At 40.6% G+C, this 14,619-nt stretch overlaps 2 protein-coding genes and 1 pseudogene across 2 annotated transcripts; all 3 read left to right on the forward strand.

The window, feature by feature from the left end:
• Window positions 1-798: 798 nt before the first annotated feature.
• On the forward strand, window positions 799-1,755 carry LOC131900251 (olfactory receptor 10A3-like). The gene has a single exon (XM_059251599.1). It carries the CDS (start codon window positions 889-891, stop codon window positions 1,753-1,755), a length of 867 nt encoding a protein of 288 aa, XP_059107582.1. The 5' UTR covers window positions 799-888.
• Window positions 1,756-2,837: 1,082 nt separating this feature from the next.
• LOC131909002 (olfactory receptor 10A3-like) lies at window positions 2,838-3,693 on the forward strand (annotated as a pseudogene).
• Window positions 3,694-13,419: 9,726 nt separating this feature from the next.
• Window positions 13,420-14,370, forward strand: LOC131900253 (olfactory receptor 10A6-like). Its single transcript, XM_059251614.1, has one exon. The coding sequence runs from the start codon at window positions 13,426-13,428 to the stop codon at window positions 14,368-14,370; it is 945 nt and encodes a 314-aa protein (XP_059107597.1). The 5' UTR covers window positions 13,420-13,425.
• Window positions 14,371-14,619: the final 249 nt, after the last annotated feature.

Consider the following 14,619-nt stretch of genomic DNA (forward strand, 5'->3'; position numbering starts at 1 on the left):
ATTTCATGAACTTACTGATGTAGAGGAAATTGGGAGAGGGACAAGAGGAGTAGAGTGAAAACTTTTAGATGAAAGTTTTGTAATGACTCCCAGATGGACATTTCCTTTTGTTATCATGGTCACAAGGAGGGACCCTAGCATTTAGTCCTAAAAAAATCACACTTAGGTAAACTCCAAGAGAACTGACTACGTCCATTCTAGGCTGAAACTACTAAGATTGAAACTCATTCAAACATGTTGGTGTCAAATAATATAGATAAGTTTAGTATACAACCCTTCTATGAGTTTCTATGGAATATTGACCACAATCTGTCAAAAACACCCTATTTTTAAATGTAGTGAATATCTCAAACAGATGTGCATAACACTGTTATAACTAAATGATTAATATATCTTTTCTACATTTTGTCCTCCATGTTTTAAAATTTTATATTTAATATAGTTAAGTAAAAGATATATCTCTAATAACAGTATGAGGTCAAAAATAGAATTATAAATTATTTGTATTTACTTTTGGGGTATGATTTAATGCAAAGTATATAGTGCACAACTTTTGAAAGAATTTGACATTTTATGATTTTCAGACTAGATTTCTAAGCCAGAATCTTTATTTTCCCTTCTTATGTATAAAAGATCCATTAATCCAAATGTTTAGCCATTCTCTAGAATTGAAATGGATAATTTTGTGAGGATAGTCTTCTCCTGTTGTGCTCTGACAGAATTCCTCCAGTGAATGGAAGCTGGAGCCAGAACTGTGATTCTATTTTTACACACTATGTTTCTAAAATGACCCAGGGCTCCACTACAGCAGTGAGGGGGCAGAATGACAGCTTTGTGGCTGAGTTCATTCTTCTGGGATTTTCTAACTATCCTGAACTCCAATGGCAGATGTTTGGGACTTTCTTGGTTATTTATATGGTGACTTTGATGGGAAATGCTCTCATTATGTCTGTCATCTTCCTGGACCAGAGCCTGCACATCCCCATGTACCTGTTCCTGCAGAACTTGTCAGTAGTGGAAACTGGATTCAGCACAACCATCATGCCTGAAATGTTGGTGGTCCTGACCACCCAGAAAGCCACCATTTCCTTTGGGGGCTGTTTTGCACAGATGTATTTCATTCTTCTCTTTGGTGGGACTGAGTGTTTTCTCCTGGGGGCGATGGCTTATGACCGATTTGCTGCAATCTGCCATCCTCTGTCCTACCCAGTGATTATGAACAAGAGGGTCTTTGTGAAACTGGTGATGTGCTCCTGGGTCTTGGGTACCATGATGACTACTCTGAAGACCACATGGGTGTTTAGTTTCCCCTACTGTGGCCCTAATGAAATCAATCACATCTCCTGTGAAACCCCAGCAGTGCTGGAGCTTGCATGTGCTGACATTTTTTTCTTTGAAATCTATGCCTTCACAGGTACTATTCTGATCATTTTGACTCCCTTCTTGTTGATTCTCTTGTCTTACATCCGAATTTTCTTCACCATCCTGAAGATGCCAGCCTCTACAGGGAGGCAGAAGGCCTTTTCTACGTGTGCCTCTCATCTCACATCTGTCACCCTCTTCTACGGCACGGCTAGTATGACCTATTTACAGCCCAAATCCGGGTACTCACCAGATACCAAGAAACTGATGTCATTGGCTTACTCTCTGCTTACTCCTCTACTGAATCCACTTATCTACAGCCTGAGAAACAAGGAGATGAAAAGGGCTGTGATGAAATTATGGGAAAGAAAAGTGGTTTTCAACACAACCTGATTTGTTGGGAAGTCATGTGATATTCAGATAGATCATAATTGAACTGTGTATGAATTAAGAGGATGAAAACACTAAATTCTTTGATGAGAATATGTTTAATTCTTTCTTTCTAAAACAACTCTTTACTTTTAAATTTTTAAAAGTCTATTTTGTTTTTTAATATAGTATTTTTATAATCTAGTCTGAAAATTTAATATAAAAATTTTAATTCTTATAAGATAATTATTTTTAAAAATTTAAAATCCTTTAAATATATTTTAAAATTCTTTATAACATATTTTAATATATATCTAGTTATCCCTCTCTTTTAACTCTGTAGTCTATTGCTTTTAAGATATACATGTTTTCATAACACATGATACAGGAACAGTTTATTGATTTATTTCTGTACTGTTGATATAGACAGGTCATTGTAGAGTGTTGCCATTAAGACAATACTTCAATAAACATGCAGTTCCAAATGTTCATATGCTTGGTGATCTTACTATTTATTCTATGGCAGATTCCTGAAATGACAACTGATGGAATGAGGCCTGCTGTGGTTATATATATATATATATATATATATATATATATATATTTTGTGGTTATATATTTTAACCATCATTGTGAGGTGGTATACACTTGTAATCCCAGCACATGGAAATTCATGGCAGGAAGCTATGGAGTTCAGGGCCAGCTTATGCTCATAAGTTCAAGGACAGCTTGAATTTCATAGTGAAACTCTGCCTCAGTAAAACAAGAGCATTCTCTGCTTTATGCTTGTGGTTGAGGATGTGAGCTCTCAGCTTCCTGCTGTCCTGACTGTGGCTTACCACCATGCTTACTTGCCATGATGGACTGTTATCCCCCTGGATCTGTAAGCACAAATAAACTCTTCTGTAAGTTGCCTTGGCATTGTGTTTTGTCATAGCCACAGAAAAGTAACTAATATAGAAGTTGGTACTAGAGAGTGGGGTGTTGCTATGAAGAACTTGACCATATTGCTTTTTGAAGGAATGTAGAAGACTTTGGATCTTCAGGCTAGAAAAGTGGTTGAATTCTGCTGTCAGCAGAGCTTAAGGGGCCATCTTCTGGAGACAATGGTTTATGACTGATATGCTGTAATTTGCCATTCTCTGTCCTACCTGGTGATCAGAAACAAAAGGGTCTTCGTGAAACTAGTGACGTTCTCATGGATATCGGGGATCATGGTGGCTATTGTGCACACCATGTGGGTGTTTATTTTCTTCTACTGTGGCCACAGGGAAATTAACCACCTCTTCGGTGAGACCCCTCCAGTGCTGGAGCTTGCATGTGCATACACATTCCTGTTTGAAGTCTATGCCTTCACAGGCACCATTTTGATTGTCATGGTCCCCTTCTTGTTGTGTAATATTTTGATCACATTCTGACAATAAAGTTTGCTTTGAGACCAAAATTAATTATAGAGGTTTTGGAGGACTGAGGACAGATAGAGAGACAGGAAGTAGTAGAGTGGGGCTCAGGGCCTCAGCCCTTTTGGATGGAGGAACAACAGAGATAGGAGTTCACTGGTTACTTCTCTGCCACTTCTCTGTTCATTCAAGTTCTTACCCCAATATCTGACTCCTGAGTTTTTACTAATTAGATAAATGCAACACCTTCTTATTGATTCTCTTGTCTTACATCCGAATTCTCTTCACCATCCTGAAGATGCCAGCCTCTACAGGGAGGCAGAAGGCCTTTTCTATGTGTGCCTCTCATCTCACATCTGTCACCCTCTTCTACAGCACAGCTGGCATGACTTACCTACAGCCCCAATCCAGGTACTCACCAGACACCAAGAAACTGATATCATTGGCAAACACACTGCTTACCCCTCTGCTGAATCCACTTATCTACAGCCTGAGAAACAAGGAGATGAAAAGGGCTGCAGTGAAATTGTGGGAAAGAAAAGTAGTTTTACATACCATCTGAGTTGCTGAGAAGCCATGTGGTATTGGAAATCACCCAAAGAAACTCTACCTTAGATTAGTAAATCATGGGAAAGAGATGCCTCTCTTAATACTTTAGTCATTTGTTTTCAAGAAATATCTACATTTTTTTTGGCTCAGTAGATTTCAAAGGGAAGCAAATAATGTAATAGCAACTGTTATGGGAAGCCATTCTTGTGATATTTTGGCAAAGAATCTGGCCACCTTCTTAAGAACTTGCCAAAGGGTAAATTAAAAAGTAATAGATTAATTACTTTGGCAGAAGAACTATCAAGACAATATAACACTGAGTCTCTAGTATGATTGTTATTGACAATGCTAATTTAGGTCCATGATGATAAAAGGACAAGTGGGGCAGAAGGAAATACAAAATGTACAGCTTGGAAAGAAAAAAAAAACACTAGGAAGCTTAATGTTACAGCCAAGGCACGTGTTGGAGGAGAGGTTGTAATGGTTAAGATTAGTTCCATTAAAATGAGACCTCTGTGAACTGAAATAAAAGGGAGGGTGCTGTGGGATGGTCTTTCTGCATGCTGTGAATATGTGTTGCTACCATTGGTTAATAACGAAGCTGCTCTGGCCTATGGCAAGACAGGTTATAGCCAGGTAGGAAATCCAAGTAAAGATACAGGGAGAAGAAGGTGGAGTTAGGGGAGCCACTGGGAGCTGCTGGAGGAGCAAGATGTAATAGCACACAGGTAAAGCCATGAGACATGTGGTGATACATAAATTAATAGAAATGGGTTAATTTAAGATGTAAAAACTAGCTAATAATAAGCCTGAGCCATAGGCCAAATAGTTTGTAATTAATATTAAGCCTCTGAGTGATTATTTTATAAGTTGCTGCGGGACCAGATGGGACAGAGAAAAGGCTCTGGCTACAGGAGGATGCCCTCTGGGCAAGGCCCCATCCAACTAAGCTTCTAACTTGTGAGAGAAAGTCCAAGGGTTTTCTGCTCCAAGGAAGCAAAAACAAAAGTTGCTGCTAATGTGGTTCAAGGACTGGGGTCCAGCTGAGCTCATAGAGGAACTTGATAGTATTATCCACGTGGTGCTGCCTTTAGAGGTATGAAGGACTAGAGTCCATCTAACCTCATAGAGGAACTTGATAGTGTTATCCACGTGATGGTGGCTTTATAGGCATGAAGGATTTAGGGGTGAAGCAGTTGTGAATTATCCTTCCATACTTTCCAAGAGCTCCTGAGGCCAGGCAGCATGTGTCAGGGGAGTCCCTACATGAAAGCCCTGAGAAGCCATTGTGTGAAGCTCTGAAAGTGAAACCTGAGCTGCAGTGGGGACTCCAAGATGTCAGAGATGCCATAGCCAGAAAAAAGAGAACGGTACCAGCTCAAGAGAGAGATGTATGCCTCAGGCAGCAAAGCTGGAGTGGCCGAGCCGTCTAAGCCCCTTGACATTGGACATGGAGCTACAGGAGTTGCTGTTTTCCCTGCTGGGTTCAGTTCTTGCTTTAGTTCTGTATTTCTTACTTTGACTTGTTCTTCCTTTTTGGAATGGAAATGTATATTCTGTGTCATTGTATGTTGGAAGTATGTGACATGCTGTTTGATTTTGAAGGGGTTACATTAGAAGAGACTTTGGACTTTTAAACAGTGCTGAGGCTGTGAAAGACTACAGGGACTTATGAATTTGGACTAAATTCATTTTGCATTATGATATAGACATAAGGCCTATGGGTCCCAGGGAGCAGAGTGTGGTGGTTTAAATGAGAATTACTCCCCATAGTTTCTGCTATTTGAATACTTTCCCTAGTTGGTGTAGCATGAATCTTCAAAGTTCTTATTAATAAAATCAAACCTGAAGCCAGTTATTAGGGTGAATTCTGGAAGATCAGAGAAGCAGAACAAGCCACAGCTACCTCACCTAGCCAGTTCCTCAGCTGATCCTGTTTCCTCAGACTGGAAGCTTCTCAGTCCTCATCCAGAATGAATCTCAGCTGAACTGTGCTGCTCAAAGCCTAATATTGTGGCTTTTCTCTTCTCTGACCCCAGATAAGTTTATTAGCATGCACAATATTTTGGGGAACACAATACCACCACAAGTTGGTGACACTGTTTGGGGGAAGTTCAGGAGATGCAGAATTGCTGAGGAGGTGTGTCGCTGGGAACAGGCTTTGAGAGTAAGAAGCCCCTGTCCATCACATTCAGTTCACCACCTTTGCTTTATGCTTGTGGTTGAGGATGTGAGTGCTCAGCTTCCTGTTCCTGCCAGTATGCCAGCCGCTTGCTGCCGTGCTTCCCCACCATGATAGACTCATCCCTCTGCAACTGTTAGCTCAAACAAGCTTTCTCCAAAACAAAACAAAACAAAAACACAAGGCAGAGCATGGTGCTTAAATATGGAGAACTCCTTGGCATGCTCACTGGGCTTAGTATCCAGCATCACAAAGCGATCAAACAACAAATAAAACTATTTCAGAATAGCGGTTGCTCTTTACAGGTTACTATAGTGTCCTAGAACCTTGATAAGCCGTATGCCTGGGTAGAGTTTCAGGACACCAAATGTTGTGCCCGAGTCTCAAGACTCCCCAGCAAGACCACCACAGAGCTGATATCTGATGTAAAACACACAGGGGTTTATTAATTACAAACAAGCCCCGGCTTGGTCTGTGTCCAACACTTTGACACAGCAGCTGGAGGAGGACAGCCCTGAGCTGTCAGAATGAGGGGTTTTTAAAGGGAAAAACCACAAGCAGGGTGGTAAAACCTTTGCGTCGTATGATTGGGTGAGGGTGTGTAACCTTTGATTTCACTGGTTGGATGGAGTCCAGAGGAATTTTTGGGCAGGCCTGGACAAGTCCCAAGCTCTGTCCTTGAGCCGCCATGGAGGCTGCATGGCCTAGCACGTACTGACTGTGAGGGCTGACTCATTGGCCCAGGCTCTGTCCCTGACTCATGCACATAGCTCTAAGTTGATGAGGGGTCCCAGAGAGTAAACAATTGGCTGAATCTTGAGTGGTCAGAGTACATGCAGAAACTGAAATTGAGGCCTGATCTCTGAGAGAAGACTGAGCAGCCTGTTATGGCATCTTCTTGGTCCTTTCACAACAGAGTGATTTTTATTTCTAGAGACATGATTTGTTTAGTTGAAAGATTTTTTTAAAAAAAAAAGCAATTTTTTTTTTTTCTGGAGCAAAGTAGTGTTTCCTCATAGACAGACACAAATAATTTTCCTCAGTGGAACACAATTCAAAATTACCTAATGTGAGAAATCCATGGAGTCTGCTAAAAGGGCAAAGGGATTTATTAAGAAAAGAAAACTCACAAGACAGAACAGAGGAATTGTCGCAGGGTCCTGGAAAAGGTGAGGCATGGTCCCACGCTGTTCTTCTGCGTTTGAGACTGTCCCAGCATCCAAGTCCCACGAGAGAGCAAAGAAGGAAGAAGAACAGCTTAGAAGAACAGCTTAGAAGAACAGCTTACGTGCATCTCAGGTCCTAAGGGTAGCTGAGGGGTCACGCCCCAGGGGCACGAACTTCAGCTCACAAGCAGGTAGCGCAGTTACCTGCTGTGTCTCTAGGGCTGCACTTCTGGGTCACAGCACAGATATCCACTACAACTACTATTCTTGAAGGCTTTTTTTTTTTTTTTTTTAATCACTAACTATTCTGTCCTTCCAGGTGCTGAATTTACACCTCACTGGGATGAAATCCTTGTAACCAGCAGGATTGTAAATACCCCGGCTCCAAACCCCATTTCAGGCTCACTTCCATCAGCTCTTCTGAGCACCGCCTGTGCTAGTCAGAGTCTCCAGGAAGCAGACACAGAGGGACAATGAGGCATCAAACACCTAGGGGGAAAAAGTGTCACCCTTGGGGCCCTAGACAGGAGGAGCCCTGTGAGGACCGTGTAGGCCTGGCTTAGATATATATTGTATGAGAAGGATTTAAGGGCCTCCCTGGCCACAATTTCCATAGAGGAGTAACCTACTCCTGGTACTAGACTTCTCATTTATCAACCTATGGCTTCTGGGAGTACCTTTTGTCACTCAGGCAGGGTGTCTACCGTGTGTAAACTCCTTAACTCTTTATATTTATTGGCACAGACTTTTAGTGTTTTCTCAATCCCCTTGTCAGGTACTGATGTGGAGAAGAAATATTAATTTTTTAACTATGAAATTAAGTTTTTAACAATTGTCAGAATAAAAGGAGAACGATTTTTATTAACAAGCTTACTTAGGAAACATTAAGTTACACAGGAATAAGAAATTAAGTAACTCTGCTTCTACTATAAGACACAAACAAGGTAAGGTACTAGTAAGTTACACTTAGAGAATATAGAATTATATAGAAGTAATATAAGTCAAAGCTTTGCTTCTAAGATAGTTAAGTAATTGGTTTAAATATTTAAATAAAGTTCTTTAAACACTTTAACTGTTGAGCCCTGATTTTGTAAGTCTGCTTGCTTGAGCCCCTTCCTGTTTCCTGAAGAAGCAAATGTCTGCTCTTCCTTCTCGCTTGAGCAATGACTGCCACTGATAACCGCTTAGTCAGAGCATTCTTCGGGCTAAAGGTAAAACTGTCGTAACTGGAAGCTACCGTCGCTGCTTCTGTGAGATCTGCTTGTCTCCAGAGAAAAATCCTGGGCAGGGACACAATGATCATTCTAGGATGGTCACACTGATAAGATTTTGACAACGCTGCCCACCCTATGAAATACTTGTAATCAAGGCTATACACCTTAAGCATTAACTAGGGCCCTGTCGCACACTAACAAAAAATTCTTTGGAAAGTCAACAACTCATTGATCTCCGGAAGTTACAAGATTCACAAGACCCCTCCCTAAGGTTATATAAGCAGGAACACTTGCTGAGGGAGACTCTCTGACTGGTTAGTTGCCTGTACGCCACTGTTCCAGGAATCTCTAGGATTGCAGTTTTCTGTAGCATGAATCTTAAAGGTACTTATTAATAAAATCAAACCTGAGGCCAGTTATTGGGGTGAATGCTGGAAGGTCAGAGAAGCAGAACAAGTCACAGCCACCGCACCTCGCCAACTCATCAGCTGATCCTGTTTCCTCAGACTGGAAGCTTCTGAGTCCTCATCCAGAATGAATCTCAGCTGACTGTTGCTCAAAAGCCTAAAAGCTTAACCAGCTCTAGTTCCTCGTCCTCACGCCTTAAATACCTTTCTGCTTTCTGCAGCCCGGACAATAATGATGATTATGGTCATGTCCTGGCCAGGACAGATTAGTTATGCATACCTCTTGCTCTCTATTTAACTCTAAACTTCAGGAAAAGACCCCAATGGTGGACTTGAGGTTCATTTGACTTCTTTTTCTTCTTCCCCGTGCTGCTATGTTGAATACATTTCCTTTCTCCACTTTTCATCATTTAATTGGCCTGTTGAGGGTGAATAGATGAGCCCAGTTTGTTAGGTTTGTCAAGATCCTGATTCTAACAACTCTGGTAACTGTTACATATAAAGAAGCAGTGAGCTGTTCCTCTGGAAAGGAAGCTAACACAATTCCCTGCAGGAACGAGGGTTATTGGAATCAACAGGCCTCAAGACCACAAATGGGGGTTGGGGGCTTGGGGGGGGGGAGAAGTGCATTAGATAGAAGTGGTACACTGTATGGAGACATAAACATGATGGGGTCTTAAATGGAAAGAGAGGCTTAACTTTGAAAACCTTGAAAGGAAATTCATTAAGAGTGAAAATAAGATATAGAGATAGATAGATAGATGATAGGTAGATAGGCTCATCTGGTCTGGTCTCTATAGAAATAAGTGTTCAGAGCACTTCCCCAAATAATCCCCCACCCTACCCCAAGGAGTCTCTAGGCCAGTGTTTCTCAATCTGTGGGTCATGACCCTTTGGGGTCAAATGATCCTTTCACAGGGGTTACATATTAGATATCCTGCATATCGGACATTTATATTATGATTCATAACAGTAGCAAATTACAGTTATGAAGTAGCAACAAAACTATGATTGTGAGTCCCCACAATATGAGGAATTGTATTAAAGGGTCACAGCTGGGAAGATTGAGAGCCATTGCTCTAGACCAATCTTCAGAACAAAGGAAAAATCTGCCTTATGTAATGCTTTAGGGGTGGTGGGAAGTTTCATATCATGTGATTTAGTTCAACATAGCTTATATGACAAAGAGCATTGAGGAGCCAGGGACCATACACCAAGAGCTGTCAAGTCACATTACCGACTGCTCCTTAACTCTGTCCCAGAGAGAGCTGCAGGGGGACTAGTCCTGATATGGTCTAAAGGTACAGGCCCATGTTCTAACAGTAACAATGTAACTTAGAATATTACATAGCACATTTCAAAACTACTGCTAAATAAATGATTTTTTGGTCTCGATATTGTTGTTGTTTCCTTTTATCTGCTATTGCATGTGTTCAACATATGCACCCTTTCCTGAAATCTAATATATACACATAGAAAGGGCATAAATCACTTTACATTTTGATGACTTCTCACAAATAAGTTTATACTTAGCAAACGTCATCAGCGACATGGTGACACAGATTATAATGGTATGAAGACAAGCCCTTGGGACATATGTTTGTTGTAGGAAATGAAAATTCATGTGTGGCCGCACATCCCATCTCTGAAGCATGCTATACGCATGCCTGGGTATGCCATCCCATTAAAATGAGTGATTTAGAAGGGGTTTTTCGATTGAGCTCTGAGAATGAAAATCTCTTCCTTGAAGTTATGGGGTATAATTCCTGTTGGATGCAGATTAAATAGAATATGGTGATTATTTCTATTTTATAGAGAAAGTAAAGGAAGCATTGCTCAGTGAGCATCTCAAAGTCAAGCCAGGTGGTTTAGACTTCTGACTCCAGCCTCTATACACGAGATCAACCATAAGGGTATTTTTTCCCTCAAAACTTTTTGCATCTCCATTTTTATTTTGGAAAATGTAGAATTTCTTGGGTCAGGGGTGCCAAGGCTTTCTACTGCACAGGCTTGGACCTATTTGCATTAACATTGTTTCTCATCATTGCACAGACTGTATACTGTCTAATGAAATCCTCTACATCACATTCTCATCCCATACATCCCCCCTTACAATGTTCATTCTGCTTCTGTTTTAATTCTATAGGGAGATGTTATGGTGAGGTCTCTTGTGTAAAAGAGGTTTAGCCCCAGTGGGCACAGCGAGGAGTGATGCTCTGAGCTTCTTCCCCCAAGCTCTCTCACCTGAGGGACCAAGTGCAAGGTTGTTTAGTTTTCACAGAGTAGATGAATATCCACATGCAGCAATTTCAAGTTCTTTGCAGAGAGAATAACTAAGGCACACAATGGTCATGTAGCTTTACAAAATCAGTGCCCTAAGTCATATTTGTGAACAGGTGGCTTCGGGGCATGGGAATTACCAAGACAGAGCCACGAGGTGAGGATGTGCAGCCTCTGTGTTCTGTGCTTATCACTAGATTTTCCCTTTCATGTTCTCCTCACTGACTGCTGGAGACTATCTGCAAGAGACACCTCAGTGCTCAGGGATCATTAGGCACAGCTGAATCATTTGACTCTTTAGGTTTGTGTCTGAAAATTTCATTTTTTTTTTTTCAGAGAGAAGAACAGACATAATTTCAAGGCTTAACACTTTGGTGCACTAATCATAGCTTAGTATTTCTGACTAGAACACTTGGTCACTGAGTTCAGCACTTATCATTTTCTGAAATCTAAGGGATGAAGTGCCCACTATATTTGTCTGAACTATCTAAGGTATTAGCATCTTTAAGTTATTGAGAGAACAGTTGCTCCATTGCTCTTTATCACTCATGGTAGTATTCTTCTAATTTTTCTTTAGGTTTTAAATACATACATACATACATACATACATACATACATACATACACACATATCTGTATACATTCTTTCTCTATGTATATTCACACATAATAATTACATGTAGTTATGAGCTATAGTGCTACACTTCAATTTATTTATAATGTGTACAATGGTCAGATAAAAACAACTAGCATTTCTATTACTTGAGGTGTCCATTTCTTTGTGTTGGGAGTATTCTAAACTTTTGCTACCCTGTTTTGGAATGAACAGCAGGTTGTTGTGAGTAATGGCTCTCCTATTGTGCTAGGAATATTGTCTTAATATGTCTTACAGGCCAAGGACTGTTGTAGGCACTGTGTATATTTCCAAGAAGCAAACAAAAACTTTTTTTTCATAGTTATGTTCTTATGATGGGTTACATTTTTGTTTATGGAAATACATTTTGTAACAAGAAAAGAAGGTGTGAAAGCCAGAGTTTTGAAGTATGTTGGAGTAGCATCCTGTTAAAAAGCCACAGTTGCCTCTTGTAGCATGCTAAGTTTTTATTGGTTTCAGGACTCCAATGTGTTTGGGACCATACAGAGCCTAGAAAATTGTTGGTTGCTATCAGAACTTGTTGTGTAATTAATGGTTTCATGAACTTTTGGAATAGGAGGGGACTGGAGAAAGCGGAGAGAGACAAAGAGGGAAGAGTGGAAATTCTCAAATCACAGCTCTGTGATGACCCTCAGTGGGCTCTTTCTTAAGCCATCATGGTTACAAGGATGGACATTGCTATTTACTCCTCAAAAATGTCACATCTGGATAAATTCTAATAGAAGTGGCTAGTTGTGGAGGCCCACAAAAGTTTCCTAGTGAGATCTGAGCTGCTTTACCCAGCAGAGCTGCGTTAGAGGATTGTTTGACCATATGCATGGTTTCTAGGTGATTGGAAGGGTCTACACTTAGCTGAGCTAGGGGGAGGTCTTTTGCTCTACCCTTTGGCATTTCTGTAAATAGCCCTTTAGAAGAGACAGGACGGGCTGGTGGATAAGGATCCAGGCCTTCCCAAGGCTATCCTGTGTTTCTATCTGTTTCTCTCCCCTCTATCCTTCTATCTAAATCTCTTATCCCTCACTCCTCAAGAGTACCCTGGAGTAAAATGTGGGAGCCAGTCTCCCAGCTGGCCTCCCACAGCTGGTTCCAGTCTACAAAGAATTTAGTAAGCTTGAAGCCAATTCACACAAACAAGTATCACCCATTATAAGCACATTTAAAATAAACCTCCTATATGTGTTCACATACAGTGTTGTTACTTTTAACAGCTACATCCAATTCTGTCAATCTTGAATGCAATGGATTTTAAAAATATATCTAACATTGATACAAGCAACATTATACAGACTGAGCAGGTTGTATTTAGGAATAATATGTATATGCATGTACACATGTATGTAATGTATGTCAATGAAAAAAGAGGTCATGAAGTAATTAAAAGGTATATAAAATATCCATAACTGAATTATTAGGTTACTATGAAATTTTTTGTTAGGTTCATAAATATTTATTTATGTACTTTATTTTTATGTTCTTAAGTTTTATATTTACCTAATACTGCATACAGAAAGTGATGCCTATAATGATGGTATGAAGTTAGAATAGGCTTTAGAAAACATTTTTATTAACTTTAAAGCTCTTTAATTTTCAAACTACACAGCATACAACCTGCAATAGAAAATGGACAGTATTTTATGTTTCAGATTTCTTAGCAAGAATTCTCCATTTATATTTCAAGGACTCATTCATTCAAGTGGTTAGCCATCCTTCAAGTTGCTAACTGTGATGTTGGTCTCCTCTTTTCAGCTCTGCACTGGGGACAAGGCAGGCTGGAGTTATCTGACTGGGTCTTAATTTGTTGTACACTATGTTCCTGAGAAAATATAGGACTCCACTCCTGCAATGAGGAGGCAGAATGACAGCTCTGTGGTTGAGTTCATCCTCTTGGGCTTTTCTCACCTTCCTGAACTCCAAGCACACATCTTTGGAGCTTTCTTGGTCATTTATCTGATGACTCTGACAGGAAATGCTACCATTGTCACTGTTGTCTTCCTGGACCAGAGCCTGCACATCCCCATGTACCTGTTCCTGCAGAACTTGTCTGTGGTGGAAGCGAGCTTCAGCACAGCCATCATGCCTGAAATGCTGGTGGTCCTGATCACTGAGAAAGCCACCATTTCCTTTGGGGGCTGTTTTGCACAGATGTATTTCATTCTTCTCTTTGGTGGGACTGAGTGTTTTCTCCTGGGGGCGATGGCTTATGACCGATTTGCTGCAATCTGCCATCCTCTGTCCTACCCGGTGATTATGAACAAAAGGGTCTTCGTGAAACTGGTGATGTGCTCATGGGTCTTGGGCTTCATGGTGGCTACTGTGCAGACTACATGGGTGTTTAGCTTCCCCTTTTGTGGTCCTAGTAAAATTAATCATATATCTTGTGAAACCCCAGCAGTGCTGGAGCTTGCATGTGCAGACACGTTCCTGTTTGAAGTCTATGCCTTCACAGGCACCATTTTGATTGTCATGGTCCCCTTCCTGTTGATTCTCTTGTCTTACATCCGAATTCTCTTCACCATCCTGAAGATGCCAGCCTCTACAGGGAGGCAGAAGGCCTTTTCTACGTGTGCCTCTCATCTCACATCTGTTACCCTCTTTTATGGCACAGCCTGCATGACTTATCTACAGCCCAAATCCGGGTACTCACCAGACACCAAGAAACTGATGTCATTGGCTTACTCTCTGCTTACTCCTCTACTGAATCCACTTATCTACAGCCTGAGAAACAAGGAGATGAAAAAGGCTGTGATGAAATTATGGGAAAGAAAAGTGGTTTTACATACCATCTGAGTTGCTGAGAAGCCATGTGGTATTGGAAATCACCCAAAGAAACTCTACCTTAGATTAGTAATTCTTGGAAAAAGGAATCCCTCTCTTAATACTTTAATCATTTGTTTTTTACAAAATATATACATTTTATTAACAGTCTCCATATATTTGTGAATTTTAGGTATCCAGGTTGTTTTTACAGTGTTGTCATTGAGATGATGCTTCAATAAAATCTAATTTCACATGTTCATGTTTGATGCTTTATTTTCT

Source organism: Peromyscus eremicus, chromosome 1, assembly GCF_949786415.1.
Source record: "Peromyscus eremicus chromosome 1, PerEre_H2_v1, whole genome shotgun sequence".
NCBI classification, from domain to species: Eukaryota; Metazoa; Chordata; class Mammalia; order Rodentia; family Cricetidae; genus Peromyscus; species Peromyscus eremicus.